The sequence below is a fragment of the Sceloporus occidentalis genome, unplaced genomic scaffold (genome assembly GCF_023333645.1).
Source record: "Sceloporus occidentalis isolate IW3139 unplaced genomic scaffold, rSceOcc1.0.p SCAF_5, whole genome shotgun sequence".
Lineage (NCBI taxonomy): Eukaryota > Metazoa > Chordata > Lepidosauria > Squamata > Phrynosomatidae > Sceloporus > Sceloporus occidentalis.
Window position 1 is genome coordinate 32,836,422 of NW_028316985.1, and position 16,694 is coordinate 32,853,115.

Sequence of the window (16,694 nt, forward strand, 5' to 3'; positions counted from 1 at the left end):
GTAAAGAGATGCAGGCAAATGGCACAATGTTTCTGCCAAAATACATGTGTTTGAGTAAAAGCAGCATCACCCTTCCTCCTTGGGTGTCACCTGGTGCAATCCACACACACCGCACCCCCCTAGTGACACCATTGTCACAAATTATTCTTTCCCTTTACTTCAGGCTGAAAGGGAAGGAGAAATACTTAGGACAATGTCACACACTGATGTCCTACAGAGTGATTGCCACTTATCACTCATGTAATGGTATGAAATGGGAGCAGACCTTTGCATTGGGTATGCTCCTGGGTTTACACTTTGTGAGTATTAAGAGTAGGAAGTCTAGATCTGAACTTCATACCAAGGTGACTTCTGCATTTTTCAAAAAGGCTTTTCTGGCCTCAAAATTGCCCAGAGTGAAATTATCACCCCTTTGGGATGTTGGGAGGAATTTGGGGACTTAAAAAAAGAAGATACAGCAGAGAGTGCAGCCCTCTAAGTTTCCCTGGGAGACACTATGGCTCCCTAACCCTGCGGCCCACACTTGTCCACCATGTTGTAGAATGATATGTTGGAAGGTTTACAACTTTTCTTTTTCTATTGCCATCATACTATTTCCAGTCTCTTTTCATACAATCCTTTACAGTATTTACAGTGAGCCCTTCTTATACACAGATTTCTTATACACTGATTCAAGCATCCACAGTTTGAAAATGTTCAAAAAAAGTATAAATTTCAAATATCAAACCTTGATTTTCCAGTTTTGCTATGTCATTATATTTAATGGGACTTGAGCAGCCATGGATTTTGTTATCCATGGGGGATCTTGGAACCAAACCCCAGCATATAACAAAGGTCCACTGTATATTCCACATTTCTCTCAGGCTGGGACTCAAGTAGGCTCAGAAAAGATAGAAAATTACAATAAAATATACATTGTTGAAAACATAACAAAGTCAATATTAAAATAATTCTATGAATAGAATTAAAAACATTTAAAATATTACTTTAAAAATCAAAACACTACAGAACCATTAAAAATTCAATGCAATAGAAAGGTCTTAAACTCACACTAAAAAGAAAACAAAGAAAACAAAGAAGGAGCTTTCCTACCCTCTCTAGGGAGGAAGTTCCAAAGCCACAGAGAAGACCTTGGACTTTATCGCACCATGGAGGAAGGCACAGGATGAGAACGGAACAGAAGGGGCCAGGAACGAATGTGGAATGAATGGGGGACACATTTTATTGCATGCAGAAGTCTCTCACTCATTCCGTTCTGTTCCCCATCCGTTCCCCATCCGTCCCAGAGGAGGAGATTTTTGAGAACTGTTTTGGGACGGGCTGGGAACAGAAGGGCAGGGAACGGAACAAGTGAGGGACTTCCTTGCTGCAGTAAAATGCGTCCTCCCACTCATTCCGTTCCCTTCCAGACCTCTTTGTCCCGTTCTTGTCCTGTGCCTGGAGCCTGTGTGATAAAGTTCTTTCTCTAGAGTTTTTGTCAGACATGACGGTGAAGGCAGTGGGTTACAGAGAAGTGCCCCACTGAATAACTTGTAGCTCAGGCAAGTTTACATGGGACGATAAAGGGTCCATTTGGACTGTAGAAATAATGCAGATTGACATCACTTTAAGTGCTGTAGCTCCATCCTATGGTATCCTGGGATATGCGGTTATACAAGGTCTTTAGTATTCTCTGACAAAGAGTGCTGGTGCCTCACAAAGCTACTAATCCAATGATTCTGTAGGATGGAGAGTTAAAGTGATGTCAGACTGCATTATTTCTAAAGCATAGATGCACCCTGAGTCCTTAAAATATCCTGGTCCTGAGCCATTATACCCAGTACTTTGATCTGTGCTTAGAAAAAGACAGATGACCAGTGGAGCTGTTGCATCAAGGAAGTTGTGAACCTGTTAGCAATCTCTTTGGATTAGTTGAAATTCAAAGGCTTTCCAAAGGCAGCCTCATGTTGAGTGCATTACAGCAATCCATCCAGGCTGTAGCTAAAGCATGTGTCACTGTGGTCAAGTCAAATGGCACAAAGAATGGGCACAGATTGTTTATTACCTTTATTGCAAATGAATTCTTGGCCACTGTGGAAACCTGAGCATCAAGTTCAGGGCTGAATCCAGGAGTATAACCAAACTGCAAGCCTGTGTCCTACCCACCACAGGCTAAATGTCTATGCACTGATCTGTCTTTCAACTGACCAGGGTCCCCTCTGTCTTGTCTGGACTGAGTTTCAATTTGTTCACCCTCATCATTATATCATTCCTTTATATTTCTTTTTTCTTTCTTTCTAGGAAGCTGTGACTAGAAGTAATCACTTGAAGAAGGTATTTGGGTTCAGGCTAAGGGCTACATGTGGCCTGAAGCCAAAGCATGATCAGCTGTGATTTACACGGTCTCCAAGGAATCCCTTGGAGCCTTTCCAGAGCTTGGGAAAGCCTCTTTTTTGGACTTCGGTTTCTGGAACCTAGATTTTTTGTTTGCTTGTTCTACAGCTTCCAAAATGTGTGATATGGCCATGAAGACTGTGGGCCTCTAATTCCCCAAAGTAGTTTTTTTCTAACCTCTGCATCTTTCCTGGAAAAGAAATATTTAGTGATGATCACACATGTTTGGGCTACTTCCAGGAAGGATTATTATCAATGCTACAACTGGTGAAATTTGTTTTAATAATTCTTTGTTTCTGGCTGCTCTTTATTACAGTTTTTTTTTAAAAAAAGAGTATTGTATACTCTTTTTAAAAAGCCCTGAATTGCACAAGACCATTAAAAAATTCTCATTATCTTTCAAGATATGTCTAGATGCCCTGGCAAATATAATCACAGGCTGCACCAGTAGAAATAAGTTGAACACGAGTCAACAGTGTGATGCGGCAGCTAAAAAGGCCAATGCAATTCTAGGCTGCATCAACAGAAGCATAGAGTCTAGATCATGGGAAGTAATAGTGCCACTCTATTCTGCCTTGGTCAGGCCTCACCTAGAACACTGTGTCCAATTCTAGGCACCACAACTCAAAAAGGATGTTGAGACACTGGAGTGTGTCCAAAGAAGGGAGACCAACATGGTGAAGGGTCTAGAAACCATGCTTTATGAGGAGATACTCAGGGAGCTGGGTATGTTTAGCCTTGAGAAGAGACAGTTAAGAAGTAATATGATAGCCTTGTTTAAACATTTGAAGGGATGTCATATTGAGGATGGAGCAAGCTTGTTTTCTGCTGCTCCAGAGAATAGGACCTGGAACAATGGATGCGAGCTACAGGAAAAGAGATTACATCTCAACATTAGGAGGAACTTCCTGACAGCAAGGGCTATTTGACAGTGGAACACACTTCCTCAGAATGTGGTGGAGTCTCTTTCCTTGAAAGTCTTTAAACAGAGACTGGATGGCCATCTGTTGGGTATGCTTTGATTGTGGTTTCCTGCATGGCAGGGGGTTGGATTGGATAGCCCTTGTGGTCTCTTCCAACTCTATGATTCTATGATTCTTTAATAAGAGAAAAAATATTAATATTCTTTACACCATTATTTAGAGTAGGAATGAGAAAAGTATGGTTCTTCAAATGTTGGACTGCAACTTTCATTAGCCTGCACCAGCATAGCCAATGGTGACTGGTTGGAGCTGCAGTCCAACAACATTTGGAGGGCCACACTTTGCCTACATCTGTTTCAATTCTAAAGCCAGCATTAAGATTTTAGTCATCATAGCAGAAAGGCAAAGACATCTGAATAGCAGTGGTATCTGAAACCAGTTTATTGCAGCAAAAGTCCACATTAATGCTGTGATTTCCACCTGCACTCATAATAAGAAGTAAATGAAATCATGAGCCTATATGTCATCATGAGCCTATATTTTCTCATTATGTTACTCACTTTGAGAATTAGATGACAGCTCCTGCTTCCTGTACCCTTCAGTTGGCATGTCTTAGGTGGTTTCCTAAAAGACACATTTCTCATTAGTCATCTAATTTTCATGCAGTAGAAGGCAGCAGAACCAGGTTTGTCACTGAGGATATGCTTAAGACATCGCTGTCACCACATTCAACTCCTTGATGAGACCATCTGTATGATATATGTGTTTACAAACATATATTTGCTGCATGCATGCTTTGCATTTTAAGGTGAATGTTAACGTATAGCAAAATTGCTCTATGAACACCTAACAAAATGCAGTCATATTAACTCATCTTCAAGTCCAACTGCAGTTCCTTGTTTTATACTGGTATAAGTAGTTTCTATTTTGAAACTTGATTCTAAGGATGTAAATACTTGCTAATTTTCTTCTTCAAGGAAGCAATGAGTATTTTTAGCAATTATCTTCTTGCTATGAGAAACTATTTGAAAACTGTGCTCATTTTGACTGCTATTCTCAATTTGAGACTTATTCTGCAGAAAATTGGTGCACAGCATTTTTGCACAGAAAACAGCATTGTCTTGAAAGAAAAAAAAAACATTTTTCTGTGCATGAAATAATATTTCCATGCAGAAATGCTATTTTCCGTGCAAAACAACCACATGTGAATTTTGTGCAGAGTAAGTCTCAAATTGTGACAGTTCTCACCAGTTCAGAATTCTCTTTGTTAGGGGTTCTCAGCATGTAAGGCATGTATTTTTTTCACTGTTTTCCAAATATTTCCAAATATTTCCCCCATCTCCCCACTTATTCCTCCATGGGGCTATTTTGAACAGGGAAACCTCATGACAACTGGAGAGATACACTGGGTCAAACAAGGAGGGAGCTCACGTTTTCATACACACTGTATGATTGTCTTGCACTATGTAGGGTGTGTACATAAACCTTCACCTGATGCTAGCAAAATAAAGTGATAAACAGGTGATTTGCATGTGTACCTGAATCTATGTTGATATATCAACACAGATATCATCTTCATATATCTTCAGACAATAATGAAGTAAGGTTGTGAGTTTTACCAGTCACTAATTCATACCCTTTTGGCACATGCATGCTTATCTCATATGACTGAATCAGTGTTATCAAATGATAACTTGCATGTGTGAATAAGTCACCCACTTGAAATGATAAACAGACATATGATATTGCCTTGATACCTTTCAGCAGAGTCAGATTGAGCTGCAAATTATCCCTTTCCTCTGTTCAGTCTTTCAAATGTTTGGGATGGAGTTCTCTCCATCCAGTGAACAAAGGAAAAGGATGGGTTTCACAGTAGATCAACACTGTGCTTACAGACCATATTGAACAGGATCATGTTTTTGCTGATATAAAAATTTGACCTGTGGTTTTGTCACTATGGTGGCTCATTCATGTATGACAAACCATGACATGCTGTCACTGAGTGTATCCATGCTGCTTAATTAATCTGATACCACTTTAACTACCATGACACCAGCCTATGGAATCCTGGGAGGTGGAGTTTCATGAGGAACTTACAATTGCTGACTAAAGTGTTCTAGTACACTCCTTTGAACTATAGCACTAGGATCCTAGCATTGAAATCAAAAGTTGTTACCTCAGAAAATAAATACATCCTAAGATTCCATAGGCTAGAGTTATAGTATTCAAAATGCTATAACTATGTAGTGTGGAGACACCAACTAATATCCAACAATGAAGAATTATTTATGATGAACCAGCTTAAAGGCAGAGCTTGGGAAAGTTTTTCTTTGGACTATAATATCCAGAGGCACCAGTCAATACAGCTACTTGGCTAGAGGGATTCTGGAAGTGTAATTTTTTAAAAAGTAACTTTTCCAAGCTCTGCCCAGATTCTAAGAGACTGGCAGTCATATTCTCTGGGATGAGGCAGCACACACGTTCAGGCTCATAATGGCACTAAAAGATGTAACTAAATGCTGACAATGAATGATAACTGCATCAGGCACTTTTACAACCTGCCATTTCCAGGCTTAGAAAGGTGGAATGGCTTGGGATACCAAGACCGATCAGAGACAAACATTCCATATATCTTCTTGACAATGAAAGCTCTGCTAGAGAAAAGAGTACTCTGTCTGAGTCTTTCTTTTGACAAATGGCTCATGCAGATCTGAAGGCAAAGCAGCCAGACCAAGAGATTAACAAAGCAACCCATCTTCTTTGCCATTCTAAATGAATTTCACTATTTTACTCACCCATAGTTGACGGAAGCTGTGATTTTGCATGGCACTTCTGTAGCATTTTTGATGGGGGTCCAAGTGCATGCAAGATTCTCCACTGAGTTGAATAAGCAAACCAGACTTGAAGATCCTGTTAAGGGAGAGGTGACGTGAATCTATCATGGCATTGTATTCAGGGCTATTTGAAAAATGCTGGGGCAAGGGACAGGGACATAGCCGGGGGGGGGGGGCTTGGGTCCAGACCCCCCTTCTGTTAGATACAATGAATGGTGTGTGCTGCTGCGTCACTGTGCCCAAGCCCAATTATAATGGTGGAATCCCTCCCCTTCCCAAAATTCTGGCAACGTCCCTACAAAGGACTGTACAGAGAGAGCAATAAAAGGCTGCTATACAAGCTCAGAGAAGCTAGAATTCCCAGTAATGGATTGGGTCTTCCCACAAATTATATGATAGCCGGAACTTGGCAAAGTTACTTTTTTGAATACCACTCCCAGAATTCCTCAGCCAGCACACTCACCACACTGGCTGAGGGAATTAGAATTGTCATCCAAAATGACCATGCCTGTGAAGAGTAGTCATGTTTTACATTTTACAGTGGAGTTGACAAATTTGGGAGATTGATCTGGAATATATCAATATTGTGTGATTCAATTCTGTGATCATTACAGCTTCCAAAAGTCTCTCTCTCTCTCTGTCTCCCATACACACACATGTAGAACTCCCCAATCAAGATCATGGCCTGCTAACTCAAACCAGGGACCTATTCACGCTACTGAATTATAAAGTGACGGTTCCACTTTAAATGCCATATTTCCATCATGTGGAATCCTGGAGTTTGTAGTTTGGTGAGGCACTGGAACATTCTTGCTGAACACTCTAAATGCCCCTCCCTAAAACACCAGTCCCAGGATTCCATAGATGTTACCATGGTAATTAATGTAGAATAAGAGATTTATAAATCTGTAGTGTGAATGTAGCCTAGAACATGGATGCAAAATGTTACAAATAATGGCATTGCATGTGATGTAATGTCATTATTTGTAACATTTATCTAAGTTTCATTTTAAAGGAAGAGCAGGAGAGGTAGGCCCACTGAAGACCAAGCGATACTGCCAATGCTTCTTGGGCCATACTGTTTCCCCTTCTGTGTCCCTGATATTCTTAGGCATCTGTGTACTATACTGGAAGGCTGATAGTTGCACTCAGTTTGTCTACCCTTGCTGAATTTAATGCTGAAGAGCTCTTGATAGCCTTCTGAGGTGCCCCGGGGTCCCTTGTATACAGACTACAAAGCAGTAATTTAAATCCCCATGCCATTCCTACCCAACCACCTTTCCCTTCCCACACCCCTTGTGTTTGCACTGGAATGTAGTGATAGAATTCAAAGATATAGCTGTGTTAGTCTGTAAAATCAGTATGTAGAGTGATCTTGTAGCAACTTTGAGATTAACTGAAAGGAAAGTTGGCAGCATGAGCTTTTGTAGACTTAAGTCTACTTTCTCAGATGCATCCAAATGCATCTGATGAAACAGAGTTAAGTCTACAAAAGCCCATGCTGCCAACTTCTTTCTTTCAGTTAGTCTCAAAGGTGCTACAAGATCTCTCTACATGCTGGAATATAGCGTAAGGGGGGACATGACTTACCCTGCCCAAATACAGATGTCAGCAGGAATAACAGAATGCAGAGCAGTCCTGGAGGTCTGGTCATCATGACTGTAATGTGAAATATCAAAGAAGGAAGAAGAAGAAATCAAAATGGCATCCAAACAAGAATGTATTTCCTGTGAAGGACCATCTCTACCATTAGGCATCATGAAAAAATTGTATCTAGCAGAAGATGTAAGGGATAGAAATGACCCATCTGAATTCTTCCCCCACCCCCAGGCCTTCTAACCAATGCTATTCCCTTGAGATAGTATTCTAGCAGTGATTATGTGTATGATACTCACTGATAAATCACCAAAGGAGAGGTAAAGAAAGTAGATTTGCCTAAAAATTGCAGACATGAAGTAGTAGGTAGTGATATACTCTGTGAAAAAGACACCTAAGCCAGTTCCATCAGAGACTCTGCCCCACTTTCTGGATTCTTGGCCCTGATTACTCCTTTGTATGTTCCTCTACTTATCTTGGTTTTCCCAGCTGCTGATTGATTGTTTGGCTTCTTGACCACTGGACTGCTAATTACCCACATGGCTTTTCTCCTCTCAGTAAACATGACAAAAATAATCATTTGGTCTATGTGTACTCGCTCAATTTGCTGTGCAGGTGCTCACTGTGGAGGGGCAAAATTGGGGCACTTTGGATAAATCTTTTTTTTAAAAAAAACTATACATGGACTAGAGGACAGTTCAAATGAAGGATGATGTAAAAGGGAGGACTAGCCTCTCTAATGAATGACACAAATCCACCCTGGTGGTGCTTGCTTATTTCTAGGCAAGCATGCTTGACTATTTTACTTTATCACCTTCTCCTAAAACATCAGAGACACTACCAGGGGGAAAGGAAACTCCTTGAGTGAGTGTGCAGGCAGAGAGACAACCAGTCCAGGGAGTGAAAGTCATGGATTCAGTTGTGACATTACTGCTGTCTGCACTGGTCAGGATACTCTGGGGTCAGACCAGAGTATCCTGGGCTTGGAGTTGCCCTGATCTCCCCCCATTACCTCGGGCCCTACATTCTGACACCATTCTGATGCTGTTCGCATGGAAGTCCTGCTGTGCCTCTCGACATGTCCCAATCACATGGCTAGGAGTCTTGTTCTGACCTCAGAGAAAGTGATGCATGGCAGTGGCATCCATGCCAGACAGCACTGCAGATGCACCCAGCATTGGGATGAAGGACTCTGGATCTTCCAGGAAGATCCAAAGCAAACAGGGTCTTATTTTACTATATATTAAGGGAGGGATATACCTTGGTTTTGATGCTGAATTAGCTGGGCATTGTTCAGTCTGTTGACAGCAAAACTGGGATCTGGATCATGTGTTGTCCAGGCTTAGAGGACAGGAGAAGATCTTTATTTGGCCTATGCAGACAGGACCATTATGCCATCCTGTTATGTCATTACAGTCACACAGTCGTCTGTTGCACAATTGTCTTAAATTTTTCAGGATTCATGTATGGAAGCACTTAATCCCTTGTTGCTTCCAGCACCACTGTGTTGGATGGTAGCATGGCATCTGGGAGAATGTCCCTTCCATCCTACTACCCACATAGAAGCACACTCCCATTTGCCTCCTCCTGTTCATGAGAAGTTGAGATTGTCACAGTTGAAGAACTCAGAGTAGCCATGGTAGGACTTTTTCCCTTGCTGGCAGAAAATTGGATTTACGCCCTCATGTCTTACTTTACTTGCATGATGCACCTACATGATAATCTACCCATGTATTACTCTATATACATGATGCACATTGACACAGTGAAGCACTGGTAGATAAATCTGAGTGAACATCAAGCAGGTACCAGGTAAACAGTGATTGAAAGTAGTAAGGGTGTTGGAGACCAAGCTATATGTGCCACGATGCCAGCACACACTTAATCAGCTGCCAGCCTTCAAGTATGGTAGATGATCTAGTCCTGTTGGCAGGGTTGAAAGAAAGCCACTCAACTGCGCGGTTTGGATACACATAACATGATGGGGATGCCATCTTGTCCCATGTCTCATGCAACAGGAACTTTAATGCCACTGCTGTTTTCCAATATAGAGACCATTGGGGAGGCCATTCATATAAATGGTCCACATCAAACAGTTTAGTATAACATGAATGGTTGTAAAAGACCATAGATGGACATTTCTGGAGATTTTTCTCCTGCTACAAGCATTATCAAGTGTTGCTCCTTAATCGACTGTGTGCATATGTTTTATCTCATTTCCTGGATACATTTCTTAGTCATTATAAACTCATTGGCAGTTCTGATGACATTTAAATTCTCAGTGGAAGGTTTCACAGTAAAAGCTGTCTCGGAATGAATGCATCAGTGCACCACTAAGAGATGCTTGTGCAGGAGACCATCATCCAAATACCAAAGTCCTAATTTGGATCTGTTTCTTTGGTGACATTCAGGATAGGAATTTATGTGAAATGTGATGCCCCCTTGCACCAGGATAAAAGGGACTGGGATTAAAGGGGGGTAACCCATTCTATCATATAGATTTTGGGACACAGTTATCCATTCCACAGACACTGAAACTGTCCCTTTCTTGCAGCACTTTCATACTATAGATATGTCATCATACCCTTGAACTGTTCTAGTTTGGCAAAGACAGTCTTTATTAATCCTCTGCTGTACCACATTTTTAGCTGCTTTTTAAATGTATCATTTTCTCTCCTCTTTCCACTTCCCTCCTTTGCACTTTGCTTACTCCACTTGCTACAAACTGAGTTCAAAGTGAAAAAGTAGTTTGCACTCAATCAGCAGGAGGAAGAGGAGATGGCAGAATTTTGCCCTTCTTGGTAGACTTAGGGGCTCGACAGACGGGCAGTCTTCAGCCACCCCTTTTTGCCCCGGATCGTTGCACAGTGACCAGATGCTGTGGCAATGATTCGTTCCCTCTTGGGTGCAAAAACAAGCTACCAAAAGCACCTTCTTGGAAGGGGCACTCTAATGTCCAAGCATCATTATGGTGCACCTTGTGTAACCAGGGGCACACCAAAATGACGCATGGGTGCTGATAGTAGGGCTGGGAGCATGTGGACACCAAGCACTACTTTCGGGCCCAAGCCGGCGCAAAGCGCCCATCTGTACCGGTCCTTAGGCAAAAGGAAACTGCTGCAGCCTTTCTTAGTTTATCTGTCCTTCCTCATTAATAACTTTTGCCAACTTGACTGCATTCTGATGTTGCTTGGCCAAATGTATCCCCATTTTCATCTGCAAAATGTTAAAGGATATACAGAAATATGGATCTGTAGCAGATGATGACTTCTGTATAGATAGATGGTATATCACTGCTTTTGTAAAGAAAATATTCTGAGCTTATTAGGGATTTTACATGGCTGGTCAAGCAGTACACAATAGCAGCATTCCTCAATAACAGGTTGACTTCCAGTCTGGGGAAATACAACTGACTGCTCTGTAGAGCTTTAGAACAAGGATGAATTGAAGCCAGACATTCTGAGATCACTTGATTTAGTAGACCAAAAGGTTCTTGGCTATGCTAGTATCCTGTGTTAGATAACTTGCAGCTTGCTTGCCTGTTTATCAGTTAAATTTATATTGCATTTTTCTAAGATTGCTCTGTTCAGTTCTACAATTCTGGGTAGAATATTGTATAATATGCAAATTTAATAATGAAGCTTGACATATTATGCAAATCAATCACATCATATATCACATTGTTTTTCTATCACAGTGTTTCATCCTTGTCAGCATTTATACAGTAGGTATTGGTTAGAGAGAGCCAGAATAGTGGAATAATTCGAGAACTTTGAACAGAGAAACTGAAGTTCAAATTTTGTTTAACAGCAAAACTTACTCAATTACCTTGGACCAGTCACTACCTGTCCAATATTACCTATCAAAGGTTTTGTGAAGATAAGTGGGGACAGGGGAACCATGTAGAATGAATCTGTACATTACAAATGCAATGCAGATTCTATATGCTTTATCAACAACAATTTATCTTGCACAGGGGTTTTCAATGGTGTCATTTTAGTTTTTATGCCATCAGCTTTGTTTTGTTTTGTTTTCCTAACTGATGGAAAAAACTTCCATATCTATGAGACCACCAGAGGAAATCTGTGACCCAACCCGATAAAATCTGTGTCTGGATCTTAAATGACCCGCCGTGTTGTCATAAAGGTGTTTAGGATTTCCCGGTCTTGAACACAGCTAAATTTAACAAGATTGGGAGCATTATGGTTAACAAAGCCTGACCTAGATAAGAACTTTGAAAGGTGAGGAAGGCTGCAAGGTAGGATGTAGAGAAGTCCTACCGTGCATCCTTCCCCATCTTTCAAAGCATTTATCTAGGCCAGGCTTTATTAACCACGATGACCCCTATCTTGTTAAAGTTAGCTGGGATCAAGACTGGGAAATCCTAAACACATTTATGCTGCACCAGAATAGATACACAAGGCTCAGATTGAAAGTCAAAAGCATATCCCTTCACTTTGAGCCATCCTTACCTGCAGAAAAATTTAAATACATGCATGTGTTACCTGGTTTCATCATGATCCTCTTTGTCTTCTAAAGCCACAAATCATGTTGGTGTTGCCATGTTGACACTGGCCATCCAGGCAATGTCATGAATCCTTCCTTGGGTTGCAGGTCTGAAATCCTTCCTTGGGTTGCAGGATGCTAACCCTATATAATAAACAGTTCATAGTGTTGGAGTCCTGGGTGAAAAGTAAGTGTCTAAACTCTCATGATCACTCATTCTGGGTGCTTACCTTAACACAGGAAGCAGCAGCTCACTTGCTTCTGAGTGAGATGAGTCCCCCCTCCCAAGTTTCACTAGGGCTCAGAAGGCCAACAGCAAGAAAGCCCCAGACCACACTGAATCCCACTTCCTGATGTGTAAAGGTGATGTGCTCGGGTGGGGAGAGTCAAGTGTCAATACTGCAAAGCTCAGAGAAGCTGCCTGAGACTGAAACTCAGTCCAAGAATAAGTCTGACATTCAGATGAGAGTATGCCTCTTCAAACGTCATTCTGCTGAAAATGTACAGCCCTCATAAGCCAGAAAGGGTCTCAAATCATAATGCGCCAAGGTACAGAAGCTCTCTTAGTTTTATTCGCTGGCAATGAGAAATAAATAGGGGACTCTTAAAGACCCATTCTTCAAGTGTGAAATGAAACAAAGACATGCATGCATATATGTATATATGCTTATGTGAGTCAGCTTTGAGACTGGGGCTACCCCTGTATTAAAAAGCTGAGCAATGACATTTTGAAATGAATAACTCCATTTGTTTTTCATTTCATCTGCAGCACATGGGGACAGAAGAACCTCATTTCTCATAGTTGCAATATAACATACAAATCCTATTGGATGAGACCAAGGATCTGTCTTAGGATCAAGGATGTGTGGGCCTCCAGACTTTGTTGGACTTTAACTTCAAGCAGCCCTAGCTAGCACAACCAATGGTCAGAAATGATGTGGCATACTGTCTGTTAAATATTTTAAGGGCTACATATTATCATGCCTGGCCTATGGAATCCAGCATGCTCTTCCTATGGTGCTAAATCAGATGTGTATGGGCTAGTGGATAATGGGGGCATAGGGCTGAGAAGTATCCAGCTATATTCCTATAGCTTTATGCACATCAATGACATTATCAAAAGGTCTGGAAGAATGTTAAGAAGAACTTCTTTATGGTAATAGGTGTTCAACAATAGAACAGATCACCTCAGAGGGTGGTGAACTTCCATCTTTCAAGATCTTTAAAGAAAGATTGGATGGTCACCTACCAAGTTCACCTACCAAGTACTAACCAGGTCTAACCTTCCTTAGCTTCCAAGATCACATGGAATCGGTGCCTTTGGGTTATTTAGGCCTCTGTTTTACAATTTTGATCTTCTTAGTAATGTTTTGAGAAACTGTTTACTAACTCCTTGGCTAATTTAGGCAGGTAGTGAGTAGAAGCTGCCAAGAGTAATTTGATAACCTTCTTAGATCTTTCTACCATGATAGGTCACAGGTACTGTTTCTTGGTATGTTTTGGGATGGAATGCATAGTTGTAACAGTTTGAAACATCTTCAACTCTCATGGCTCCATCCTATGAAATCCTGGGATTTGTAATTTAGTGAGGCACTTAAGAAATCTCTACAGAGATCTCCTGTGCAGTAATGGAGTAGTCCAGTGCTTTCTAAAAATGACTTCAGAGGCTAATCTTATCTTGTCAATGGAGTTAAACAGGAGGAAGAGAAGACAGTGGCCACAAAAAAGAAGAAGAGGAAGAAGAGGAAAGGACCTGGTGACAGTGGTGGTGGGAATCCTTGGAGCCAAGACAGCATGGAGACTGGGGCCTCCCCCTAGAACTTTGGCTGTAAGGACCCCTTGAAGCCAGGATTTCAAGGGAAAAAAAGATGTGTTGGAGTTTGCTGCTTCCTCCTTCCATTGCTGGTGCTTCTTTTCCCTATGCAAGGGCAGAGAAGATTAATCTGCTAGCACAATAAGACTGTTGAGCAGGCAATTTGCCGCTGTAGGATCCTGGTCTAAGTATCTCATTGAATGACAGATTCCAGGATTGCATAGAAATGGCAGTTAAATGGATATTGAGTTACTAAAGCCAGTGTGGTGTAGTGATTTCAAGCATTATATTACAACTTTGAAGATCAAGGTTCAATTCCCCGCTCAGACATGGAAATCCATTGTGTGACCAGGGGTGAATCGTACACTCTCAGCCCCAGAAAACCTGTGAAAGGTTTGCCTTAGAGACACTATATGTCAGAAATTTTTGAAAGTACACAACAATGTTGGATAGCATAGGTGGTAGAGAATAGTATGGTGTGCTCTACCTTTAGAATCATGTTTCTTGCCAACACCGTTGTATTTCTGGCACCAAGCTAAAACACGGCTATTCACTAGGATCATCATGACCAACATATGTTGCTTTAAACATATCAAACTACTTTATAATCCTCAGTATTTCTTCAAATAACCTTGGGAAGTGTGGTTCAGGGGAGTGTACTTGAGGTCTCCAACAGACTATTCTAAGTATGCCACTAAACTACAAAGCCCATGGTTCCTTACAATAGAGCCATGCCAGTTAGAGCAAAATCAGCTATGTAGTAAAACCTTTGGTTTCAGTGGTAAAATTGGGGCAACAAACTAACCCATCTAATACAGCTTGCCAAGTGATCTCATGAGGTACCAATGAGCAAAGGCATCTTCAGAAGTCTTTATTGAGGTGGACATTAAAAATGGATTTTGTAAATAGCTCTGCAAAAACAGTGTGTGCGGGTGTGTGTGTGTGTGTGTGTGTGTGTGTGTGTGTGTTGTGTGCCTTCACATCATTTCAGACTTATTGCAACCCTTAGGTGAATCTATCATGGGGTTTTCTTAGTAAGATTTGTTCAGAGGTTCGCCATTGTACACTTGTACAATTCCATATCTGTTAACTGGTGAATGCCTGCAGGATTGTAATTACAGTGGGGTCTCCATAGGAACCCTAAATTTTTCAGAAGTAAAAATAAATCTTTTGTGGTTGGAAGTCTAAAGGGAGGGTGACTCCAAACAGAACTAAAAAGGCTGAACATGGTCAGTGACCATGTTGGGCATCCTGAATGTTGGGTGAGGGCAGGGGGAACAACAGAAGTGGGAAGGGACAGAATGGATTATTGTGGAATAGGGTATGGCTGGCATAGCGAACAGCAAAATGTTGCACTCCAGCATTTTGTTGCAGATTCCATATGCGTAATCTATTTGTGTAGCATCTATTTTTGATTATTGGATGGAATCAGCTTTTAAATACTGGATAGGATAGCCATCAGACCAGGCCAGCCCACTTCCAAACAACTTGTTCACCTCTAACAAGATCCAGCAAGTGAAACTGCACAGCATTATTATCTGCTATTATCTGCAGATCAGTGCTGATAAGGGTGCAGAATCAATGACTTGCTTTAAAAAAAAACCAACTGCAGAAATAATGAAATTTGACACAACTTTAACTGCCATGGTTCAATGCTATGAATTCTGGGATTTGTAGTTTTGTGAGATATTTAGCCATCTCTGTCAGAGAGCTCTCGTGTCACAACAAATTACAAATCCCAGGACTCTGTAGCATTGAGCAGAATAGATGCAGGTTTGATGTGTATGTGACACAAAATCTGTGTGCAGTTTGACACAAAATCTGCTGCTTGGGAAATATTGTGCAGTTGGAGCAAATGGGAGGAAAATAGATACATATGATGTATTAGTAACAGGGCATTGGAACTGATATTTACAACATTGTGAGCATCTCAAAAGGCCTGTCTTAAAAGCCTTTAATGATTATTGAGAACTCCTGGTTTTAAAAAGCCTAATTGTTTGAGGGGTATCAACTCTGACAGCACATATTTGATGAAGTAGCAGGAATAGTTAAGTAACTAGGGAGCTGTTCACACTATGCTTGCAAACCAGGTTAAAAGTGGGTCATTCATACTTGCGCCGTTTTTTTCTGACCCAAATTCATGGAGGGCCAGGGAAAGTATCCCTTAACCCAGTTTGATGGAGCAGTCAATGGGAACTTGCTTCTGATCACAATCAGGGCATCTAGGAGGGAGGAGCTAATGTGCAGGGGCAGATCATGCCCACCGCTTTGTTCTTCCCCTGCCAGCCAAAGCTATAGCCATGGAGGGGGTTCTCGGAACATCCCATTAGATGGTGTCCTTTTTAAAAAATAAAATTTGACATATTATGCACATCTGTGCTATTGCATAGCTGCAGTACCCAGTACCTTTAAATACTCACATTACTGGTATGACAAAGGTGCAAGGGAAAAAAATTGTATCAGTGGGGGTCAGGGTTAGGGGTCTGAAGAACCAAGGGTTCTCCAGAGGGGCTTGCCATTGCCATTTCTCTGAGACTGACAGGGGGAATCACCCGAAGGCTAACCTATCCCAGAGTTTCTTGGCAAGGGATCTTCTGAAGGGCTTTCCACTGACAACCTTTTGCCATGCCCTCCATTTTTCTTGAATGT

The 16,694-nt window shown here is 41.3% G+C and overlaps 1 protein-coding gene across 1 annotated transcript in view; it reads right to left on the bottom strand.

The window, feature by feature from the left end:
- The window catches only part of IL2RB (interleukin 2 receptor subunit beta), a 31,535-nt gene extending 16,927 nt beyond the window's left edge, over positions 1 to 14,608 (bottom strand). The window contains exons 1-4 of the mRNA XM_089526613.1: positions 14,533 to 14,608; positions 10,568 to 10,675; positions 6,092 to 6,206; positions 3,857 to 3,920 (exon numbers count right to left, since the gene is read on the bottom strand). Of these exons, the coding sequence (XP_089382739.1) occupies positions 3,857 to 3,920; positions 6,092 to 6,206; positions 10,568 to 10,675; positions 14,533 to 14,608 (363 nt within the window). The remainder of the gene's footprint in view (positions 1 to 3,856; positions 3,921 to 6,091; positions 6,207 to 10,567; positions 10,676 to 14,532) is intronic.
- Between the last annotated feature and the right edge of the window lie 2,086 nt (positions 14,609 to 16,694).